The 20,919-nt window shown below is 37.8% G+C and overlaps 1 protein-coding gene across 2 annotated transcripts in view; it reads right to left on the bottom strand.

The window, feature by feature from the left end:
- LOC134797109 (G-protein coupled receptor moody-like) overlaps positions 1–20,919 on the bottom strand; it is a 59,254-nt gene that overhangs the window by 5,591 nt on the left and 32,744 nt on the right. For both annotated transcript variants that reach the window (XM_063769341.1, XM_063769343.1), the window contains exons 2-4: positions 5,008–5,071; positions 1,732–1,872; positions 592–762 (exon numbers count right to left, since the gene is read on the bottom strand). In XM_063769341.1, the coding sequence (XP_063625411.1) occupies positions 592–762; positions 1,732–1,872; positions 5,008–5,063 (368 nt within the window). In that variant the 5' untranslated portion in view covers positions 5,064–5,071. The remainder of the gene's footprint in view (positions 1–591; positions 763–1,731; positions 1,873–5,007; positions 5,072–20,919) is intronic.

The following is a 20,919-nucleotide window of genomic DNA, read 5'->3' as shown; positions in this document are numbered from 1 at the left end:
TGGAAATAGCTTTGACGGGGATATTGTTGGGCTTTCAATAACCAGGTTCAACGACTTTAGAGAACACGACTTGTCTTGTTGTGCTGTGTTGTGTATTGTTGCTGTCTTGACACACGCGACAATTTGTATTGAATTAGCAAATATTGGGGTATACTGGATAACATTATTTGTAACTGTAAAGTTATTGTAATTGTACCTTTGTCAGGCTGATTGATCAAAAATAACAATCGAATATCGGTCTTACTCATTGATAATAGAACACATGTTTGAAGTGCCATATATGGGGCCCGCCTAATACCTAATGGTATAAGGTGAATACGCTTGGAGTTAGGAGGTGTAGGCGTTTATAGCTTCAGAGGCGATATTAACAAAAAGAGAAGACACGTGGTAATTTTCATACATTATTACTATTTGATTAGTGTTAATAATTTACGATTGTCTTGTTGGCTACTCTACTCCTCTGGTTTTCATAAAATACCTATATAGTCAGCGACTAATGAACATAAAAAGGAAATGAGAAAATAGGAGGCTTTTAGCAAACTGTGTGTGACTGTGTGTCTCTCAATAAAGTCCCCAAAATTGTCTTCTTACCGGTTCAGCGTGATGAGAGCGATGCTCAGCAGCGAAACTCCGACGTTCCCGTACCTCAGGAACGGGACCAGCTTGCACAGCACGTCGCCGTGGGACCACTTCTGCTGCCAAAAGCCGGAGATTGCGAAGGGGAGCACCATGGCGCAGAATAGGAAGTCGGCGCAGCAGAGACTGAAAAAGTTTACAATTTAGTTTAAAGAGATCCTCATAATAACCATGTGGAAGATAACATAATCACATGTGGATTAATAACTTGAACAATTGCTAGATACATAGGTAGTTAAGACTTAGTTATCTAGGTAGGTACTTATACTACTTATAGCAACCTACTGCTATGGTGACCCAGGTTGGTAAAGGTAAGGTTGTGGTGTACTTGCGGAGGAGTTTAATGCATTGACGTTGACTGCATTACTTATAGGAAAAATGTACACAATGGAAACGCCCAAGCTATCATTACCGCAGAATATACGTGACTCTGACTATGACGTTACATACAATTTTATTACAAAATTACAGCTTTACGTGATTCCCGGGCGGGTATTAGGGAAATTTCGATAACTTACCAATTTTCGATATAAATATTTCAAGTCACTTATCAGTTTTTAGCATTGAACACTTTAATTTACCTACTTATTAGATGAAGTTTTCTCAAAGTTTTTACTGTGACAATGTTATTTGATATTTTGTCGCAACAATAATACTTGCAAACGTATTTTGTTTATATGTACCTACTTTTGATAAGCTTTAACATATATGTATGTTATTTCCAGTAACCACGGGGACTAAAAAAATCTAAGAATTAAAAACAACTTTAGCCTTATTTTAAAGCAGCAGCGGTGACTTTCCTACAATTCCTTTGCCGGCGGTATCCTCAGCCTTACTGACAAATAATTTCCAAGACTACTGACAATGTACGGTACGCTTTCGAACACGTACCTACTTCCGTGCTCGAAGATGGTACGGCGTACGGCTATGGCCGAACAGCCGGCGAACATGTTACAAAGGTTGGGTAGTTGTTATAGTTTCTTGATTACTAACAAACATACCATACCATACACCAAATTTTGATAGGTAAGTATTTTGTATTTTTAGTTTTAGTTATTTTAATTGTAGTTAGTTTTAGTTCACAAACAAACATACCTGATAATGAACGCTGCGGCCACGTTGCGCACTTTAGGGCACTTGAGCAGGGCCACCACGGTGAGTAGGTTCCCGAAGAGCCCCACTAGCATGATGAGTCCCGTCATTATTGCCGCAAACGTTAGCAGGCCCGGTGAGAATCTGGAAGATAAGGGAATATTTACGTTAACAGGAAAGGACGGCCGTTTCTCCATAAACTGTCATTCCATGGAACTTGCTAACTATGTAAACAAACCGCCATATTTAAATTGTCGCTGAATGATGATTTCAATATGGTGGTTTGTTTACATAGTTAGCAAGTTCCATAGAATGACACTTTACAAACATATTGACATTTTACATAATTTGATGTATATTAATATTAACCATAGCTATGTTCCTTCGTTTGACTTTTTTAATTTTTAATTATTATAAGAATTAGGAGCGAAAATCAAATTCCATGCAACATTTTAAATGCTTCTAACTCTTATAGGTAATAATTAAAAATTGGAAAACAAATCAAACGACACCGAGTGCAATGTCGTGCTCGAAACTTCAAAGCTTACCTATATTACGCTTTTTTCGGTACAAACTCCAAATAATTTCTTTCTCAAGTTGTTTGAAAACACTTTGTTTAAAATATTGTCGACAAATAATTCCAACTTGCGTCTTCCTAAGCCTCGTTAGGCTCTAAGAGAAATTGGAACTCGGAAGCCCTAATTTCAAACAATTCATGAAATATGCTAAGTTATTTACATTCCAATAAATAATAATAAATACATAGCTTTGATATTATATTCAAAACAAGAGTCCCGGTAGGGTAAGATGGCATGAAAGGAACAGGAAGTCTTTTGTGGATGAAGATGTGAAGTGAAGTAGATAGGTTTGCTCGAAGTTTTGGTGAAGTTATAGCGGCGTGTCCAAGAGACGCTATCTTAAAGCGGCATTCAGATTTTCAAAATCTGTTATTGATTTAAAACTGAAATAAATGTCATATACTAAGAAAAAGTGACCAAGGCCTCCTGTGGCCCAGGCTCGAACCAAAGTCCTCTGCTATCGCGGCAGGTGCCTGTGCCATTCGGCCACCGGCATAGGTCGAATTTTTCCAAGTATGTGCACTTCTTACTGAAGGCTTATGGCGCCCCCTGGCCATCTCTAAGGTAGAACTGTTTGGTTCGACCTTCTAACTGGATCATCTCATATCAATAGTACTGTTATTAATTTGATAATTTGATGATTACAAACAGCTGTTTAAAAATGTTTTGTAATTCTACAAATTTTTCATGATAAGATCAAGTAGAATCATGAAAATGCAAGTAATAAATTTTCACTGCTAAAAAGTATACCGTATAAAAATTTAAACTAAAATACGATAATTTTATTAAGTAAACACACGTCCACAAACCTCTCTCACATCTTTATTAATTGTGAATTAGTAAAATGAGGTTAACGTCTAATTTAGCTAGGTATTTCTGCGGATGATGGTCGCACTTTTATCATTTGGGGGCTTACCATAATGTCCTTATTGCGATTCTGTTTAGGACCTAAACTGAATCGCTAAGGGACGGAGCTATATAAGTTTTATATAGCTCCGTCCTCACACCATCACATCATGGTAAGGCCCCTGTTAATGTACTTAATCGTCACGTTGTCATATTATGTATGTAACTGCGAGAGCGACGCAATAGATACCTACTATAGAATCGATAGACAGTAAAAGCTCAACTAGGTATATTATGCATTCTCTCGCTATTTGTCGCGTGTTCATTTTCAAACTTCATTTAAAATGGTCTCTTAGGCCTAGGTACACCTTGCATCCTGTTTTTTATATGTATAAAATAAGTGAAACCTGACTCTCAACCAAAACAATTAACTCCAGCAAGTTAGCGTACAAAAGCGCGGATAAAACAATGGTAAACGGAAAGGCTTTGAGAAGTTTCCTGTTTCGTGGAACCCCATTCTCACCAGCTTTTATATGAAATCCATGTCTGGGCTGGACAAAACAGCGTGAACCTTTTGTAGGATTTTGAACATGATTGCGAATTTTTTATGTTTTAAAAACTATGCTGTTTTATAATTATAAGTAATGTTCCTTTCTGGAATTTCAGAGCATAAAGTGTAAAATTTCATTAATAATTCATAGTTATATTAGGTAATTTTAAGACTCGTTCATAATCATAAATCATAATATAAGCAATACGTAATTGTTTTTAAGACTGGTTCAAAATATCAGCAATGTTGATATTTATTAAACATTGATTAATGAATCTCCGTTGTTTGTTAACATTTATTACGTTGCAGTGGTTACATCTAAATGATCTAAATAGTAGTCTTAGCGTAGTGTAAATCTTCGAGCAAAACACCTAATATATCAAACTAGATATCTTGTTCTTTGAATACGAAAAAGAAAATTCACTTCCGAAAACATCACGTGACAGGAAATAAGAAATAAATTGTGAAAGATAAGGAAATAGTACATTGTGTATTAAGGGCGGGAAATAAGAAATTACGAACGAGTGTCAATTTTAAGCCCGACGCGAAGCGAGGGCTTAAAATGTTCACGAGTTCGGAATTTCTTTACCGCCCGTGGCACACACAATGTTTTTCATCACACTTGTAAGGAAAAAAAGGAGAATTAATAAAAACAAACTTCTGTATAAAACACTTTTCCGCCCTAGGGCGAAAATTTCAATTTCCCGCCCGCAAGCCCTACGTGTAAATAAGTGTTTTTCATCACACTTGCTCGGAAAAGATTTTTTCCGCCCTAGGGCGAAAAATTCAATTTCCCGCCCGCAAGCCCTACGTGTAAATACATCTTTTCCGAGCAAGTGTGATGAAAAATCAAATAAATCTGTGTATACATGCCTGCCAAGACATAATTTAGACGAATACAGCCATATTTCAATCCTTCAGTAGAAGCTTTCACGTTAGATTTATCGGACGGATTTGTCTAGATGACTCTATTTGTATTGGGTTCGTTACATTATTTACAAAGTTCGGTGCGGTTGATATGAAAATATGGGTGGGAATAGTAAGTAGCTATAGTAAATATCAATCTTGTATTAGAAAAAAACCATTTCTATTTCCTTTAGTATTTACAGGCAATATAATATTGACGTTTACAGTACTATTATCACGAAATCCTTTCATAACATAACATGCCTTTGAAGTCGACATGTATGTCGTAATAGTGTATCTACTTTTTGAATAGCCGAGTGTACCTACGAGTATGTGAAAGTATATGAGTTTTCTTACTTCAGAAAATAACAAAAAGAGGTATTAATAAAAATAACTCACTTTGAAAGTTCACTTTGGCTGCCGTATAAGGTCTCGTTTATTATATTCTCGTCCATTTTTGAATCTGAAACAAACGAAAATATTTTATTATTTACTGCAAAAAATATTTAAACACATGAAGCAAAAACCTGTTTAAAAAAACATGGTCGGTCAAGTCACACTAGAATGCACGGCACTAGTAAAAGTTTCTTAAACTTATTATAGTAGGTACTACTTACAAATAACTAGTGGGGGTGAAAGTCCCCAATGTTTTCTAAATTCACAATACTATACACACATCACTAATTACAACTTTCACGATTTTCACACATTATTATTTTCTTTAACTGGATTTAATCGCGTATTATACACATGTTCTAATAGATGTTGTTCGTACAGTTATTGACTTGACTGTGATATGATATGACGACAGAAGTACTAATTTATCGGAGAGCAGATAATTTATGCGTACTATACGTATTAGTGCTTGCTGTACATGATATGCGAAGTATAATGAATCCAGCAAAGGAGTGTAATTAATATAACAACCTACTCACACCCATTACTTCATTATAATAAAGGTAACGTCAATTGTTCATGCAATGGTTAAGGAAATTCCCGATCATGTGCCCATTATTAAATGAGGTGCTTAATGACGCAGGTAAGATAAGTAATAACATCATTACCGCAAACACGTTCAATTATTATTTTTTATTAGAGATTATTATTTGACAAAATAGTACACGTACCTACGAAATGCCTACGAATATACATTTTAGGTCACCTGGGGCCTTATTCGAGATCTACAACTGTGAGATTTCGTATCCACATCAAATCAACTCTTGATTTAATCGCATGTTGATTCTATCAAGTTTTGATTCGATCAACTGTGAATACTGATTTCAGCTAGACTGTTTAGAGACAAAGTTCTTAGCGACATTCGCTTTAGGTTAGGATCACCAAGTACGAAAAATTCAATGTGAACGTGGTTTGTTATTAAACCCTTATGAAAATATACCCTGTGGTGTATAAAAATACGAATAGGTACCATTTTAACATGCTTAATACTCGTAGAAATGCTGATATTCGGAGTATATTCGTGTTCTTTACATCACGAATGGCAATGAATATTTAGCATTTTAAAGCGTGTTTTGTTATGTGTTATGTCAACCAGATGCTACTATAAAGGCATTGCGTGCTTACAGTTAAGATATTTACGTAAACTAAAGATGGTCAATAGGATTCTATAATTGATCAAACTTGCACATTGTCCTACGCGCGCTTAAAATGCTCGAATATTCGCCCATTTGCTCAAATACGGCCATTTGTCGGAGTGACCAAACTACAGCCACCGTATTACTGTCACAGCTTTGAGCCACTGCACAAAAACCAGTACAAGCCTGATCCCTGATAGCACACAGTTATTAAAGATCTTGAGGTCACAGTTGAAATTGAGACAGCATTTTTTGTGAATTAGGACTATTAGGAGATGTAAGTACAAGATTGGGGGCAATTTATACCGACCTGACAATTAAGGCCCGTCAGTCACATCGCGTTACATTATCTTCGGTTACTTTAGCTTGTATGTGGACATTAGTAACTATGGAATTGCGTATGTAAAATTCATAAGTACTAGTCATGAATATTTTATCGGCTTGGCAAATTTGGTATTATAACCAAGCTGTAACCTTTGAAACTTAAGTTAAAAAAAACCCTGTATTTTTCCATGTACGGATAGGTTAGCCGGATAGGTTGAACGACCAGAGTAACATTCGCATTCATTTGACAAGGCACTGATTTCCATAAGCTTCGACGCTCTTAGGCGCAACATTGAAATCAATGAAGCTGAACCCAAATTTCGGTCGCCCTATTTATTGGATAGACGATCGAACCGTTTAATTGATGCTGCATAGTATGCATTGATCCAAATAACCGATCAAACGAGTGCATCGGGGTCAATTGCATTGTTAAGATCCGGAGCATTCAATGGCCGGCCAAACCTGACATGGGTTATTAGTGTTAGGGTGTCATATAACATGAGTGACAATGAAAACAGGATACTTTGTTTAGAACGTTTCATAGAAAGTTACCAGTCTTTATCACTCCTAATTGGTACGTGATTTTATTATTTTAAATGGTTATTAAATAATAGTAGTAGGTACCTCTTTCACATAATTTTTTTACAAACTAAATCGCTCTTAACCATAACTAACTAGTTATTTAGTTAGAATGTATACTGGATTATTAAAACAATTGAAGGTTCCCTCTTTATTAAACGGTCTGTAAGTTCAATGTCGTTTTGTCAAAACAAAACCATAGGAATAATGAAATTAAACAGAGTAACAGCTGTACTTGTAATGTGCGACTACATTTTACTATTTTTTGGGCAAAATGGTTGGGCCTACGAAAAGCCCATCATCATGGGCGGCGTCCGGTCAGAGTCGGTTAAAGGAACACAATATTGGATTGCCAGGTCGCGAGAGGAAACGCCGGTCGCCGTTCGCGGATAGTGGACGAAAACACCCCAGTCTTACTCTGTTACCTTACTTTACTCCTGTAATAAAATTCTTTGAAGCGTATGATTTCAAACAAATGAAGCCATTCAAGTGTAAAATAACAAAAACACATAAAGGTGTTGTCACGCCTCATTCAAACCAATCCGTTTCGATTTATGCTACATAGCGTAACATATTTATTTTTAGAAAATAGTGACGTTAATAGTTATTGTAAATGGTCATTCATTTTATCCATTTACCATGTGTGTACTAAGAATATTTAGAGGTATGAAGATAATGACCATGATATAGATAGGGTAGATTGAAGCAAATTGGATCCCCCTGATACTATCTCCACTACTAGGCATTTAAATTCTACTATTAAAATGGAAAACTAGTGGCCAATACCACTAGATTCCCAATTTCTATCACTCGTATTTCAAAAATAGCTTTCGCGATTACCCACAGATTTTAGAGTGACAAAATCGGGCGCTCAAAATTAAAAAATCTGCCCCCTGGACACAAAATATGAGCGCACTAAAAATTCACAGTACCGTAAAATGGGGTGAGTAGGATCAAAACTGAAATTCAAACCTCGATAACATTTTATTTTTACATATGAAAACTGAATGGTGTAGTATTAAGTGTTCCGGACGTTTGTATTTTAGTTTTTATTTTATTTTGGGTAGTTCCATTTCATAACTTTGACGATAAAGAGGAAAACCCACCGCACCCCGTAGTGCCTCGTATTTGGGGTGAGAGGGGTTTTCATACAAAGGTGATTTTGGAAAATTGTTGGATCGATTTTTTTTTATTATTCGTATTACTATAGCTCCATTTTAAATTGGCATACATTATTTTTGTAGCAGTAGCCTTAAAACCCCTTCTCACCCCCCTCTTAAACCTTCTCTCCCCATTCATAATCCAGCTCTCCCCGCGAAACCTACTCACCCCGTTTTACGGTACCTTCATCTCTCCTTTTATCCTGCAACGCCATAGGAAATATTTAAAAAACCTAATTCACCCTGTGACCCTATTCGCCTCAGCTTATCCTAATGATACTCATCTACACTTAAATGTAAAATATTTTAAAATATTACTAAAAATGCTAGGATAACGACGGCTAGCGCCTTTTAAGTCCCACAAATGAAATACCGAACCATGGAATATGATAAGAGCAAAAATTGCCTTTGTAGCAAAGTTAGAGGGTAACATTTATTTTTATAAACTGAAATTCCCTTGACTGTGTAGGAATATAGAGTCAGAAGCAATAGAAGCGAACGAAACATCGTCCCAAAAATATGTGACACCCTCTAATAGTTCTACAAATAGAAATATATATTTACAGTTCCCGTTCAAAAGTATGTTCGACACTCTGATTTAGGAATAGAGACCTTGGAGCATTTAATAACCGGAGTCGCCTTTATGAGCTTACCCCTCTGCCGAAAACCTTGCACAATTGCAAACTTTTGTATGGACTGACATGGCTATTTGTACGTTACGTACAAATCATGTAGAAATAGCAATACATTAGACGTCCCCTCCCCCGCAAAAATCGGCAGACTATTTTGTACAGAAAATGATAGCCAACGCGTCTCCAGTTACTAAATGCTGTAAGATAGAGACATTTCTCTTTTTAAAAAGCTATTAGATAATGTATTCTCATTCGCTACTATTAATGTTGACTGTACATGATGTCGTCCGTGTGTTAGCGATGGATTTAGAGTGTTAAGTCAGCCGGGTGCGCGGGCACACTAAGTGGACTAAATTGGAGTTTAAACAATTGCTCTGCAACTGCCCATCGCCGTTAATTAGCGGACTTTAGCTTCTTTGTCGCTGGGCATATACCTACACGATATATGTGACGTCCCACGGTCAAAGGTACCTTATGGCGGGTATGGAGTTATGCATACCCCAGTAATCTACAATAAATAAGCTATCGATAACACAAAAGATCAACCTTCTAGGTTGCGTAGTTACAGAGATATGATTTTTTGAAAATAATGTTGTGAAATGAGCAACTTTACGATAGAGAAGTTTTAAGTTTAGCCGCCTAAAAAACTATGTTCCTGAAGTAAGTTACATAGTTGACTACAAATAATAATACCTTATATATCTGAGATTAAAAAAATATTGCGACTTGTTCTGTAATGCAAATAGAAACTTTTGATATCGACTGATTTATGTGTATACTAACCAATCTCTTGAAAATAAAGTTTTATTTCATTTTCACGATTGATTGCAATGAGCTCTCAAGATTTAAATTTTATCTATTAGAAAACGACACTGACAGACAGTTTAAGCAATAAACAATACCGATTTAGAGGTGAAAATGTATTTTCTGACTTTTTCATATAAAATCACAAAATTGAATATTTTTACTTTTAATGTGACACACAATCAATTTTTCTGAGCACATATGAAAGAAATTCTGTCATTCAAATGAAATAAATCCTAAAACCCCAACTAAATACTATATTTAACCCCTTATGCCACTTTAAACTTACATAACAATAACAGTATTTGCTCCATACATTTACGAAAAGGTACCTTATGGAAATAAATCTAATAATACATCACTACAAAATATCAATCATATTACAGTTTATCTTTTATGAATAGAAAATATTAATTTACATTAAACTACCCCCAATTTAATTAGTTCTTCGTCATAATAATCTTAAAAAAGACCAATAATTTGTATGTAATGAAAAGGTACCTTGTGGTCAAGTTACATGATGAGGCATGATGATGATGGAACAGTTAGGATAAACTAATAATATTTTGAGGTTAAGATGGTATAAATCGTCTATTTCTTATCAATAATATATTTCGGTTGCTATTGAAGATAAGCGGCATTGAGGTTCAATGACCTCAGATATTCCATAAGGTACTGCGTCGGGTATTGGCATTTTTCAGCAAACCAATGGCTGATTTACTGCATGCGACCAAACCAAATGAAGATTATTCTAGTTAAGAAAGACTTGACGAGAGTAACTTTGGTATAATAGCAGTCTACTTGGATTTGTGATGTCGGTCTATGTACGGTTATAATATTTGCGAGGCGCCCCAACCAGAACTGAAATTATCAAATTAGTTTTGCAGAATGCTAATACAGTTCTCTACCAAACTTCTTTTCCCGTATTGGCTAGTTTTTTTGGGAATTTTCAATCTTTTTTCCATAAGGTACCTTTTCTACTAAACTCTGAGACGACATTACTAGGCTTATAACTAACTTATAACAAAAATAAAAACAGGTAAACAAACGTTACGCATTAAGGTTTCAGATCACACAATAAAAAAAAATTGAGCATTTTTTCACCTCTTTACAAAACATTTAATATCTCCGAAACTAGAAACCCTCATAAGGTACCTTTTCCCGTGGAACGTCACATATATGGGTGTAATACGATATTGAAGAAGAAAATAAGCACGTAAAACTTAATTTTAAACCATTTAAAGTAAATCAAGTCACTTGTGGCAGCGTTGCGGCCAAACAGGCGTTTTTCACTGAGTTATTAACTTATTACAGAAACAAATTTTCATTATCTCTAAAACAAGATTAATTTCAGAAAACTTTTTATTACATTTTAGTCTCTAAACGTGGTCAAGAATACACCTTTAACCTTTTCGACGCCGTGTCAAACACAAAAGCTGTCACTCAGACGCCACGTTACCGAAGTGTCCAAACCGAAATTGAACTTTATGCATGCACGTAGGTCTATGTTGATCTGTGGTCTGTGACCGATTAATCGGTCTTTGGCGTTGAACCTGCGGTGCGGATATATCGGTCATTGGCGTCCACAAGGTTAAAATCTGTCGGGTTATTCGAGCCCACGGTGTATAATTAAGATAGAAATTCCTATTTTCGGTAGATGCGGTGTAGACTTAAGGGACGCACGGAACGACTTGATTTATTTGATTGAATTTTGTCGAATGTCTTTTGTACTCGTTAGAATCCCCGTAATTGCAAAAGTCCAGTCTGCAATCAGCATTCGACGTGCTATTTCAACACAAGCAAAATAAAACTTAGTACTAATGAGATAAGGTTTAAAATTATATAATAAAACTTTAAAGACAACGAGCTTAATTTTGTACCTCAAGGTTCAAAAGAGAAAACAAACAGCTACCTAAACTGAATTTAGCAAGTAAAGAGCAATTTGGTACCTTCAACACCCTTGGGGGGTGAACAACATCAGGGGTCGAGACAAATTTGCCAAATGCGCCCCTAATGGTTTAGAATAAATTTTCAGTCTACAGATTTGTGACTCAAGATTTTTTATGCAAAACGACTTTCAGGTGCAGAATCTAAGGGTACGAGTAAGCTTTTTTTCTATATAGTTTCTCGGCTCCTAAAGTTTAAGTCGTTTAACAAAAATAATAGGCTTTTTGTGGGTTATCCTTTGCACCTGTCATTTACTTATTGTCTTATTATATAATATATTCTCAGCAAAATTGGCAACAGACCAAAAAGATTATAAAACCCAAGTGAATTCTTAATTTTATAAAAGAACAAATTCACGTTTATCATGAGTTCAGTACCTATTACCCGTACAGTCAGCAGCAGAAGTTGCTAAGCGGGGGAGGTGTTCAAAATGATCTTGACGCGACTTTTTGCTAAGAGAATAAGAGCGTGTCAAGATAATTTTGAACACCTCGCCCGCTTCTTCCGCAACTTCTGCTGCTGCTGACTGTACCATGACATATACACTGACTGTCACTGACTCGCACTAATTTGATGCGAGTACGAGCGAGATGCATAGAAAGTAAGTTATTTTCTCGACAGTGTTGTGTCAGTGCCAAACTGGTGGTAGCCACACTGGACATTGCTAAGTAAAAGTTATCACATATAGCATTTAAGAGAGAAAAGCTGGTTCGGTAGGAGGTACATATATACAGGGTGATTCAGGAGACGTGAGCAGGACTAACACTGCGCATTTCGTAAATTATAAGCAACTGTTTCGTATGAGTATTAGTGAGGTTAACGTTAATTTTCTAGTCGTGTTGAAAAAAAAAGTTATTAATTTATTTACGACATGCATGGTCACCCTAAAATTAGAATAATAAACTATCGATATTCTGTGTCAAATTGAATGCCACCACGGTCTGGTTACTTTTCAAAACTCGTATCTCACTCAAGTTTGACAGTTTATTTTCTTCGTAATCAAAATGCTGTCATTACGGTCAAGATTTTAAAGAGGTTTTATGTTTATTAATTAGGTCTTGTAGGGTGACCATGATTGCAGAGAATTAAATTTGTCCTCACTAAAAAGTTAAAAAATAGAAAAAAGTGTGGTTGTTTCACCTAAATACGACGGTGATCGATCAATTATCAGTTACTGAGTGTGCAGGATTAGTCCTGCTCACGTCTCATGAATCATCCTGTATATGTAGATATGTTAACTATCGCGAGATCATTGATATAATGATCTAGTTAGAGTCTGTGTGGAAAGAAGAGTCATGGAATGTAAGGCAACTTAGGCAACCCATACATTCTACAACTCTTCTGTTTCCGCACAGACTCTAATGACTTATTTTATTAATGGCATTTATGATACTCACCTCAAATGCCATTAACAAGTCATTCAATCCAGTTGACATTTCGGATTCTTAGAAAATAATGTGTCAATGCGACAATGAATGAATACGTCCGTTCGGACTTTGACTTCACCTTTACCCGATCAATGAACGGCGATTATGAAAAGAATAGTCTGTTATAAAGAACACCTTGAAATGTTGACGTCGACTCCTATGTACTTACGCTTAAACATTGATATGAGCTCTGTATCGCTTCTCTTTCCCTCTCCTTCATTTTAACGTCTTTCCCTACTGCATTAAGAATATCCTTATCGGTATTCTCTTTTTTTTGGAAGATCATTGTCACGCGTTATCATATCACCATAAAGGTGAAGTTCGGATGGCAACTGCAGCTTCATTACTGTTGCGGCATATTATTACCGCTACAGCCTTGACGCGGGCGCTGTCACTGACAATTATAACGTCAACGGAATATTGAATCAACTAACTCAAGTCTTAAAGACTACCTAATCACAGGTTGAGGACCCGTGATTAGGTAGTCAGACTAGCCAGGGGGGTGTCACTACGCAGTTTAGGTACATTTGGCCGGCGCGCCGCCCGGGCCGGCAGGTGTATGGCAGTGGGCTGCCGCTCGACCGCACGATAGTCGTGTCACGTGGCGCTCGCGCAAAGAACATTCACCGTTCGTTATAATTTTAAATTTTGTTGCAGGCGGCGAGTATAGGTATAATTTTATAAAGGAGTGAATTTTTTTGCACTGACTTGACTTTTGTGAATGAGTGAATTTTCTGTACGGTAGTACTATTAGTTATTCTGTGGACTAGCTTACGCTTGTCGCTTAATTATTAGATTTTCTTTGCAATTCACCCAGAACACTTCTTCTACTTGAGGCAGGCGAGGCAGCTACCAATTTTTTAGCATTTTAGTACACCCACCGTCACTCATTCACTCATTGGTCGGTCACTGACAAAAATACCTTTCATTCGACCTACGTGAATAGGAATGATGTTCAAATTCTAACCAGACGTTCTGGGTGACGCATGAGGTGAGAAGTTTATGAAGATAATGAGCGTAGGCGACGGCAATTGGCTGAATCAAAAGCGAGTAGTTTAATATCCTACGAGTTTAACTGGCCCATCCGTGATATTTGCTCGTTTTAAATAATGTAATGTAATAAGACACTGCACGTCAATAACATACAGGTTGGATAAAAAAAACTGCATTCCCATTGCCAGGGAGGTTTTGGGATTATACAGAGCAACTTTAACTATGGAACCAACCCTGAAATTGTGAAAAAAAATTTGACTGTTTCATGCATTTTGGCTGGTCCATGTTCTATGGGAGGGTTTTCCATTTTTTGCCACCGTGTTTACTTCTATATTCAATCTTTTCTATGCTCTCTATAGGTCTACAACTTATCTGTTGGTAAAGAAGTTGCGCGGTGATTTTTTAGTAGAATGTTACTCAGTTTTGGGACTAAAACTGGTGTATATGTTACATTATTACTTACTTAACATAATACAAATCAACTTCATGCATGCAAGGCAGTCCGTAGCTGACCATAACTTCATACCAACCGCCTTACTTAAAACTATAACCCTATAAGTGAATTCTTTGTAGACTGATATTCACAGACTCTGTATTAACATGTAGGTAGGTATGTATATTCTACATCGTTAAGTGTAACAAGTTAACTCAATGTCAACTGTCAACAACGGAAGTGTAAATAAAATTCCGGACACAAAATATATTTTAATTACTGTTTTACGTACTAAAATCGTACTCAAATCACTTAGCAGCATAATATATACATTCTCACTTCTGAAAATTTAATGTTTGAGTGGATATTTTCGCATTTTCACAAAATAGTTTACTCTGAAGTTTTCCATATGTCAAACCACTAACTTAAAGAAGAATATCTTATCGAAGCGTGCAAAGCTGTCTTTTTATCTGCGGCAGATTCCAAAGGCCGATAATAACCCAGCATCCTACAAAGAAAAAAGAAGTTCCGTTTGCGCCCGGGGACTGCGCCCTCGATGTGACAGTGCTGACATTTGTCATCTCAGTTTTTTATTATTTTTGTAAACATTGTATTATCTTATAGTTTTCGTATGGTTTATCTTATTTTAACGTAAGTTCTAGTTTTTACACATTCTTAGTTTTAAGCCTTGGTGGATGCAGACCTCTACGGCAGCCACTGGCAGCTCGTCTTCACAAGCATTTCCTTGCAATCAGTGCCACAAATCGTTCTCAACAACTCACGGCCTGAATATTCATATAGGAAAATGTCACAAAACTACAAATTCGCACATCATCGCTACATGCCCACCCGCCGTAGGGCCCCAACCCAGTCCGTCAACACCTCAGCAGAACGTAAACTTCTTCCATCTCCACCTCAGCCACCTTAAAAACAACATTCCTGTAATTAAAAGAATACCGCGTGGTGCAAGAATTGCCGTAGCAACCCGACTAACCGATGTCATCAATACATGCGTAGAAAGCAATAGCCTAGATTCCTGGGAAAACCTTCTTACATTCTCATTTTCCACTCTTCATGCTACTTTAGACAATAATCGACTATCACTTACTCAAAAAATAAAAAACAACTGTGCCCACCCCCTTAATCACCAGATTCCCATTTATCATCTAAACAACCATCTTTCTTATAGTTCATGCAACAACTTGAAAAAGACTGTAGAGGGAAAAGTGAGCGATGGTGACTTGAAAGGAGCTGCACGTTTGCTTTTTTCAACTGACGTACTGTCTGTGGACTCGACTGAAACACTTTCGGCTCTACGCGACAAACACCCGTCCGCCCCAGCAACTCCATACTTCCTAGATCCGCCTACAGAACCCAACGTGTGTCTTCAAGTTCAGGATAAGGACACATTAAATGCAATTCTTTCATTCAAAACGGGTTCTGCAGCGGGTCTAGACGGGTTTTCCCCACAACACCTTAAAGATTTAACCTCACACTGCGTCGGCGATACAGGCAAACGCCTCATTATCGCCCTCACCAAACTTGTCAACCTCATGCTTTCCGGAAAAGTCAACCCCCTCTTTGTACCCATTATTTACGGCGCAAATCTTATAGCCCTCACAAAAAAAGACGGGGGAATCAGGCCCATTGCTGTTGGTTCAACATTTCGACGTTTAACTTCTAAAATATCCGTGCGTCACGTACTCTCGAAATTGCAAAAACAATTTGAACCGGTACAACTTGGTTTTGGTACTAAAGGTGGGTGCGAAGCCGCCGTCCATGCCCTTCGCACCTGCCTGTTCAATGACCAGTGTGAGGTACTCCTAAAAATTGACGTCAAAAATGCCTTCAATTCGCTCAATAGGGACGCCCTGCTTGCTGAAGTCAACAACCACGCTCCGGAACTTTATAACTATTTATTAAATTGCTATGCATATCCGTCGAAATTACTTTACAAAAACCACGAACTTTCCTCCGAAGTTGGCTGCCAGCAGGGCGACCCTCTCGGACCAGCCATCTTCAGTTTAGCTATCAATCCAGTTATTCAAAACCTAAATTCAAAATTTAACGTTTGGTATCTAGATGATGGCACCCTAGGAGGAGATGTAAACACAGTACTAGCAGACCTTTCGGAAATAAAAAATAAATTTAAGCTTATAGGGCTGGAATTGAATTTCGCGAAGTGCGAATTATATTTAAACCTTTACAATCCCGACATCGTACAAAAATTTCAAGCCCTCACTCCCAATATAAAAGTAGTCAATAAGGACTCTCTAAACCTCCTAGGGTCACCAATTTTCGAAGAGGCCATCCCCAGCATTATCACAAACACGATTACTAAATTCAAAAACTGCGCCGATCGCCTGAACGACATCAATTCTCATTCCGCTCTGACTATTCTAAAATTCTGCCTTTTCGTACCAAAATTTACTTATTTGCTCCGCTGCTGTCCATTTTGGAAACACCAAAACTCCTTATTACCGATTGACAACCTTATTAGATCTTCCCTTGAAACCATTCTAAATATACAGCTTAGCGAGCATTCTTGGAACCAGGCGTGCCTGCCCATCAGATTCGGTGGGCTGGGTACGCGCAAAATTTCTAGCGTTGCTTTGCCGGCGTTTCTATCTTCCGTCCATGGCACTTCCTCCCTCGTAGGAAAAATATTAAGGGCCTGCCCTTTAAACTACGAGACGGCGTGCTTGGCGGAAGCTAGAGACGCCTGGCTGACGGCTTGTCCGGGTCAAGATTTACCTTCAAAATTACATATTCAACGTTGCTGGGACGACACTTTGTGCAAAATTAACTTTGAGGTACTACTTTCCAGCTCTGATGGTCCTAATACACGTGCGCGGCTGCTCGCTGCTGCAGAACGGGAATCCGGCCAGTGGCTGCATGCCTACCCCTCCCCCCCCTCTGGTACATATTTAGAACCGGATACCCTACGCCTAGCCGTAAGCCTTAGGCTAGGGGTCAAGGTCTGCGCCCCCCACGGATGCCCCTGCGGCGCTACCGTCGACGTGCTTGGACACCACGGCCTCTCTTGTCGGTTAAGTGCTGGCCGCCTCTCCAGGCACGCTGCCCTAAATGATATCATCCGCCGGTCTCTTGCCACCGTCAATGCGCCAGCTATCCTCGAACCTAACGGCGTTTTGAGGGACGACGGCAAGAGACCGGACGGTATGTCCCTGGTCCCGTGGAAGATGGGACGGGTGCTAGTCTGGGACGCCACATGCGTCGATACACTGGCACCGTCCCATCTACCAAGAACTTCGACCAGGGCTGGGGCGGCTGCCGAGGCGGCTGAAAACAAAAAGTTTTCAAAGTATCAAGGTCTCGGCCCCCAATACCATTTTGTGGCATTCGGTGTCGAGACACTGGGGCCGTGGGGTCCAAGCGCTCATGTTCTTTTTAAAGAACTGTCGAAAAAGCTGGCCGATACCACCGGTGACCAGAGAGCTGGCAGCTTTCTCTCGCAACGCATTAGTATTGCCATTCAGCGAGGGAATGCTGCCAGCATCTTTGGCACAATGCCGCGGGGGCCTTTTTTAGATTTACTTTAGTTTAGATTAGTTTAGTTTTTAATTTTAGGTAGTTTTTAATTTTAGTTAGTTTTTAATTTTAGGTCGTTTTTACTTGTCACTTATTATAAGTATTTTTTGTATTGCACCTGTTGGCGAACCTAAATAAACCTGTAAATGGAAAAAAAAAAAAACAAGTTTAAAACTTACATATTTCTTCATTTACTTATTCCGGTTTGGCCTTGTTGGTTACAATTCCGTTACGTTAAAAGTGACAAAACAGAATCTCGTAGAAAACTTATTTTTTCTCAAAACCCATAACTTCTTGGAAATGTACAATGATTTTGTAAAAAATATGATAAAAGAAATGTCTGTATTTGGAATAAATAATCTGCACAACAACAAAAAACTAATCGTCGTCCAGCGAACCTAAAATTAAAACTTGTACTAAACCGCTCCCACGGGACGCGGGGAGACAGTAACGTAGAGAGCGATGCACGGACAATTAACTAATTTAACAAGACAAAAGTTAAACAAAGCCCATCGTCTAATGGACGCCTACATGCTGATATACTTTATCCTGGGCATGTGTTCCGGTGGGTACGCGAGCAGGAGCCAGTGTACAGTGACCTTAAGTTGCGTACCAACTGTGCGTCCGATTTTATAAAGCTGGCCATACACACTAACCCATGTGCACAGCTACGCAGTTTTGCCAACTGCACAGGTAAAACGTAGCGTGGCTTTCGACTGTGCAGTTTTGTAACCAGCTCCGACTGTGCAGTTGAACTGTAACATGCAAAACTGCACAGGCGTAGGTACCCTAGTGTGTATGGATGGCCAGCTTAATATTAGTGTGTATGGCCGTCTTAACACGTTTGTAAAGTGCAAGTTGCGGAAAGTTTGCAGAAAGTTGGAAATGTTCTAGAGTCAGACCGAGAAAAGTCTGCAGCGATTTTGATAGCCCACGCAGTGTAAGTGTCCCGTCAAACTTCTATGAAATTATGACGTGTAAATAACACTTGCACTGCGTGGGCTATCAAAATCGCTGCAGACTTTTCTTGGTGTAACTCTAGTAAACTCCAGGTAAATTTAACAGGAAACAAGGGAACCTTATATTGGAGAGCCTGACTATGCGTTGGACTCGCCTGTGCCAGTATGCGTTTGGAATAATATTCGTGCAGCAGCTTCATTCGATTAAGCTTGCCCTAGAGTTACAATAATTGTGGTTTTTTATAGAAATTTATTAACCGACTGCTGGAGGTGGGGGTAATTTTTATGTATGTGACATGATGTTTTTAGAAGAATATAATAGTTATTTGTTTTACAAGGGGGCAAAGTTGTTGTTTAACCGCTCGTGCTAATATTGATAAGCGAAAGATTCCAAAATCCACGAACGTTAAAAAATGGAATCTTGAGCGTTGCGAGGGTTTCAAAGCACGAGGGTTAAACAAAATTTGCCCCCGAGTGAAACACAAAATTTTTCACCACACCAACCCGAAGCAAATATTACATGTAAAATATCAAACAAAATCAAACCAAATCAAATTCAAATGAATTTTAGTAAATATTTATCATCTAAAATCATCATTTAAAAGTCAATTCTACGAGCAAACATAAGAAAACAACTCAAAATTTGCATTTGTTTACTTTGCCTCACATGTGAATTACTGATAGCAAAGTGCAACTTTGCTATCCGTTTTTGAAGTGCAAAGTAAGCCTTTCCGAGATGGTATGGTGAAAATACCTATATTATACAATGGTGTAAATTGTTATGAGACAATTTTACAGAAAAAGTAAAATGTATGGTTTCATTAGAATTTCATTGTCATTTTTTTTTAAGTGCCAGTTACAAGAATAATACCTATTATAAATCCGTATATGTATACAAACTCGTATTGGTACTATATATTAGCATAATATAGTATAAATGAACTATATATATTATTAAAAGACATAAAATTCTCTACCTAACGCCGCAACAGGTGTCGCAAAGAGATAAGAAACATTAAACTTAAACTTCATTTAATCCGTTCCCATAAAATTTAAATCATTTTCCCTCAATTTGGACTTCATCAACCTATTTACATTATAATGGTGAATCTTACTTCGGAGTCCATTTAAAAGGCAGGTAATAAAATGATTCCAAGTTTGTTCAAAAAGCTGTTTGCATTATATCGTTGAGTTTGAGCCAATTGGCAGTTCGTTGCCCCGAGCAATCATTACTGCTCAATGATAATGGAAACAGTAGTTTTTCTTATCATATTGCCGTTAAAAATGATAATGTAGATTTTTGGCCTACATTCCCTGACTTTCTCTGATTTGGGTTAGGTACTAACTTGTTCGATTTTTATTTGAACACTCAAATTTTATGTAAAAGTATTCTCAAATGCCGTTACATGGCTTCAACTAATAGGAATGATCAAAAGATGAAAAGCGTAGTGGATTGACTTCATTACACAGAAGTAATAAACATAGAACCTAGTCACCAAGCTAAGGAAGCTGACTTTTTTATTAGTCTTTTCTTTTCCTCCTCCTCGCGTCGGTTTCCTCAATGCTGAGGGTCGTGACCATCTCGTCGAAATAGTTTTGTGTGGACCACTCGGCGCCACACACTTCTATCTGCTGCCTCGTGAAGAGCGTCGTGTACGGTTGTGTCGAGGGTGGTGCGAACCTGGTCAGTCCAACGTATCGGGCTTCTGCCCCTAGGTCTGTTTCCTTCCACTTTGCCAGTGACCACTAAGTCTTTTCTTTTATCCTTACCTTAATGTATATTTTTTTATATAAGTATTGACAATGAGGAACTTCAATCAATTAATTATAGAGCGTGAAATCATATCTCCGTGTAGTGAATAGACTCCATCTAATCTAACTTTGCACCACCTTGAATATAACAAAGTGA

The sequence above is a fragment of the Cydia splendana genome, chromosome 14, assembly GCF_910591565.1.
Source record: "Cydia splendana chromosome 14, ilCydSple1.2, whole genome shotgun sequence".
Taxonomy (NCBI): Eukaryota; Metazoa; Arthropoda; class Insecta; order Lepidoptera; family Tortricidae; genus Cydia; species Cydia splendana.
The sequence above is the reverse complement of the archived record's forward strand: the minus strand, read 5'-3'. Positions and strand labels throughout refer to the sequence as shown.